The sequence below is a fragment of the Manacus vitellinus genome, unplaced genomic scaffold (assembly GCF_001715985.3).
Source record: "Manacus vitellinus isolate BGI_N305 unplaced genomic scaffold, ASM171598v3 scaffold_12_pilon, whole genome shotgun sequence".
Classification (NCBI taxonomy): domain Eukaryota; kingdom Metazoa; phylum Chordata; class Aves; order Passeriformes; family Pipridae; genus Manacus; species Manacus vitellinus.
In genome coordinates, this window is record NW_021938949.1 from 18,598,710 (window position 1) to 18,602,443 (window position 3,734).

Consider the following 3,734-nt stretch of genomic DNA (forward strand, 5'->3'; position numbering starts at 1 on the left):
CAACAGGAACCACTTTGAGACGTACGAGGAGTGCCGAGCCGCCTGCCTGGGCAGCGCCCGCCCCACCTGCCTGCTGCCCATGGTGCAGGGGCCCTGCCAGAACTGGGAGCCGCGCTGGGCGTACAACCACCTGCTGAAGCAGTGCCACTCCTTCGTCTACGGCGGCTGCGAGGGCAACACCAACAACTTCGAGAGCAAGGAGACGTGTGAGGACGTGTGCCCCTTCCCCAAGAGCCTGCAGTGCAAGGCCTGCCGCCTCAAGAGCAAGATGGTGCTGAGCCTCTGTCGCAGCGACTTTGCCATCGTGGGCCGGCTGATGGAGATCGTGGAGGACCAGGACTCTGGCATTGCCCGCTTTGCCCTCGAGGACGTCCTCAAGGATGAAAAGATGGGCCTCAAGTTCTTCAACATCAAGTACCTGGAGGTGACCTTGACCGACATGGACTGGAGCTGCCCCTGCCCCAACATGACAGCGGAGGACGGGCCACTGATCATCATGGGCGAGGTGCACGACGGCATGGCCACGCTGGACCCCAGCAGCTACGTCCGGGCAGCCAACGACAAGCGTGTGAAGAAGATCTATGAGCTGATGGAGAAGAAAACTTGCGACCTCCTGAACCGCTTCCAGGACTAGGGGAGATCCAGGATGTGCCAACAGGGGGAGCTGCAGACACACCATGGAGGGGGCAGCCCGGGGAAGCCCCTGCATCTGAGGTTACCACCATCATGTAGTTCCCCCCAGCCTCATGCTGAGCCCCAGACCAGCTCCCATCTCCCCTGTAATTTATCTGCTGCATGCCCCCCTCTTGTGTGCCCCCCCGCCTGGCCAGCAGCAATAAGGAACTGGGTTGGGTTGCAGAGGGGTGGGAGGTCTGCCAGGACATCCCTCCTCCCCATAAAAACTTTCCCACCTCATTGAAGCCTCTGGACCCAGTGTAGCATCCCCAGTGCAGAATCTGACCCCCCATTGGTGCCGGGAGTGGGCTGGAGATCCTCCCCCCTCATGTTGGCACTGAAAGCATCAGGGAGCTGCTGGGTCAGGGGGGAGCCAAAGCCACAAAGTTTATTGGGGGGAACAGCACAGTCCTGGGAAAGGGGGAAGGATGATGGGCCCCCTGCCATTAGCACAGCATCCTAGGAGCAAACTGAGCAAGAAGTCTCCCCCATACCCAGGGGTGCTGTGCCCCCGCTCCCACACCTGTGCCCCCCATGCCTGTCCTCCTCTGGTCCAGGCTGTGGCACTCTGCTGCAAAGGGAGAAGGCACTGGGGGAGATGGACCCCCAGCCAGGCCAGCCCCAGCTGGGGCGTGGCACTGACCCATCACTGCTGTCCCCAGATGGCACCTGTGGGGGGACGTTGGGACCCCTCGAGGAGGCAGCAGCGGGGGCAGTGCCAGGAGGTGCTGGAGGTCGGGGCAGTTACAGCTTGCGGAAGATGAGGCTCTTGTTGTTGGCCGGCATGTCCACCTGGGGGCAGAGCCGGGGGTCAGGGGGCGCCCACTGGTCTGGGGACCCCCCCGGACCCCGTCACTGACCATCCTCTCCAGGCGCAGCCCGTTGGCCTCGGCCAGTTCCCGCAGCAGCGCCGTGTCCCGCAGGCCCCAGGCGGGATTCCTGCGGGGAGGGAGGCTGGCTCAGGTCAGACAGATGGACATCGGGGAGGGAGGACCGGGTCAGACAGACAGACATCGTGTCCCGAGGCATCCCCATCTCCCGGGGGTGCCCTGGGGGGCGGGGGCTTCCCCCAGATGCTGCTTATCTTGAAGGACCACACTGGGAGGGAGCTTCCTGCAGCTGCAGGAGCACGGATGGGCAGGACAGACAGCACGAGCAGGACAGACAGGACAGGCCCCCAGCAGCCTGGGACCCCAGCCCCCTCCTACCTCTGCCTCAGGCTGCGGTCAAAGTCCACGTTGCTCTGGGGGCTGATCCGTCCGTCCACGGCGTAGGGCTGGTGGGACAGGGAGCTGGAGCTGCAGGCTGGAGCCATCCTGTGTCCCCCACAAGCGCCCCCTCCATGGGCTGCTGTCCCCACCATGCACAGAAGCCAAGCAGGAAGAGCCGTGGCCCCCAGGAGGCACCATGGGTCCCATCGCCCTCTGCGAGTCCTGTCATCCACCTCAGGTCCTGTCACCCACCTTGGGTCCTGTCACCCACTACAGGTCCCATCACCCTCCACAGCCCCCCCCAGACTCTTCCTTGGATAAGGCAAGGGAGATGAGCATCTTTCCCATCAAAAACTGCCCCATCCAGGGCTCACCATGTGCCCCAAAAGGCAGAGACTCCCTAAACCCAAGCTCTCCCCTTTCCCGCCCCCTCCCCAAGCCATGCCTGGAGCTGCCCTCCCATCTGCCACCCCCCAGCATTCCCAGTGATGCCCTGTGCCCTGCAGATGCTCCCACACCAGGACAGTGACCCACCCCATAGGTGAAGAGCACTCCTCCAGGCTTCAGCAGCACCCCAGCACCCTTGAACAGGCCCTGGGGAATCAGAGAGGTGGGGACCAGGTCAGAGGTCTGGGGAAACCCCCTGGGACCCCCTCCTCGGCCCTGGCACTGTCAGACCAGGGGACAGGGCCTGGGGGAGGGCTGCTCACCTGGGTGCAGCGCAGCTCCGCGATGTGCATCATGTTGATGCTGACAAGGAGGTCGAGGGAGGCGGGCTGGGTGCCCCCCCACGTCTCCCAGCCCTGCGAGACGTCCACCACGATGGGGGGCAGCAGGTTGGGCAGCCCCGTGGCCTCCACGTAGGCAGAGATGCTGTGGGCACCAAACTCCACCTGAGCCCCAGCCGGGCATTGCTTGGTCCTCCCCCCCACTGCATCCCTCCAGCACCCACTGCAGGCACAGGCAGAACTCCTGGATGGTGTCTGAGGAGGTTGTGGGTGCAGCACAGCTGGGGGGTCTTTGCTCCCCCATGGAGAACTGGCAGCACCTGGACAACCAGCAGCACATGGATGGAGAGGCCCCAGGGCCCAACCCCCCATTCCGGAGCAGCCTGTGCTCCTGCCTGCCTGCACCCCCTCGGTACCACTGCCCCAGCACCGCTAGATTCTGGTGTGATTTACACCCTTTTTGGCACATTCACCACCCAGGTCTTGGCTCTGCAGCCTCACAGGGCAGTGGGTGCTGCTGGGTGGGCAGGACACAAACCCCCCTGGACAGGCGCCGATTCCGGCACCTCCCCACAACGTTTATTTTTTTCCATGGGGGAAAGATGGATTTGGGGACTTTTCTGGGAAAAATAAAGTCCTGAGCTGGGGAGCCTGGTTGGATATTGGGATTTACTGAAAAAAAATATAGTGAGTATTGACTTGGGAAGCCTGGGATGGGCAGGAGTTGAATATTGTGGTTTGCCTGGAAAAAATAAAGTGTCAGGCAGGGAAGCCTGGGCTGTCCAAAGGGTCTTTGCTGGAAAAAAATTCCCATCAAGCTCATCTGAGAGCAGGATATTGGAGTTTTCCTGGAAAAAATACAGCACTGAGCAGGAGAGCCTGAGCTGCCAAAGGGTTGGATATTAGATTTTTCCGGGGGGGGGAAAAAAAAATAAAGTGGGGAGCCTGGGCCCACTGTTGAGTGGGTCTGTTCAGGAAAGAATATCTATTTGACAGCTGGATATTGGGGTTTTCCTGGAAAAAAACACAGCACAGAGCAGGAGAGCCTTGGCTACCCCAGAGTTGGAGCTGAGGTTTTTCCTAGAAAAAAATGAAGGGGGGAGCAGGGAACCCGGGCGCG

General features: G+C 61.6%; 2 protein-coding genes across 2 annotated transcripts in view; one reads left to right on the forward strand and one right to left on the reverse strand.

Annotated features, from left to right (window-relative positions):
• Positions 1–634, forward strand: part of WFIKKN1 (WAP, follistatin/kazal, immunoglobulin, kunitz and netrin domain containing 1) — a 9,459-nt gene extending 8,825 nt beyond the window's left edge. The window contains exon 2 of the mRNA XM_029957882.1: positions 7–634. Within this exon, the coding sequence (XP_029813742.1) occupies positions 7–634 (628 nt within the window). The remainder of the gene's footprint in view (positions 1–6) is intronic.
• Positions 635–1,037: 403 nt separating this feature from the next.
• METTL26 (methyltransferase like 26) overlaps positions 1,038–3,734 on the reverse strand; it is a 4,697-nt gene continuing 2,000 nt past the window's right edge. Inside the window, exons 2-6 of the mRNA XM_029957883.1 lie at positions 2,597–2,779; positions 2,421–2,480; positions 1,884–1,951; positions 1,536–1,614; positions 1,038–1,467 (exon numbers count right to left, since the gene is read on the reverse strand). Of these exons, the coding sequence (XP_029813743.1) occupies positions 1,420–1,467; positions 1,536–1,614; positions 1,884–1,951; positions 2,421–2,480; positions 2,597–2,779 (438 nt within the window). The 3' untranslated portion in view covers positions 1,038–1,419. The remainder of the gene's footprint in view (positions 1,468–1,535; positions 1,615–1,883; positions 1,952–2,420; positions 2,481–2,596; positions 2,780–3,734) is intronic.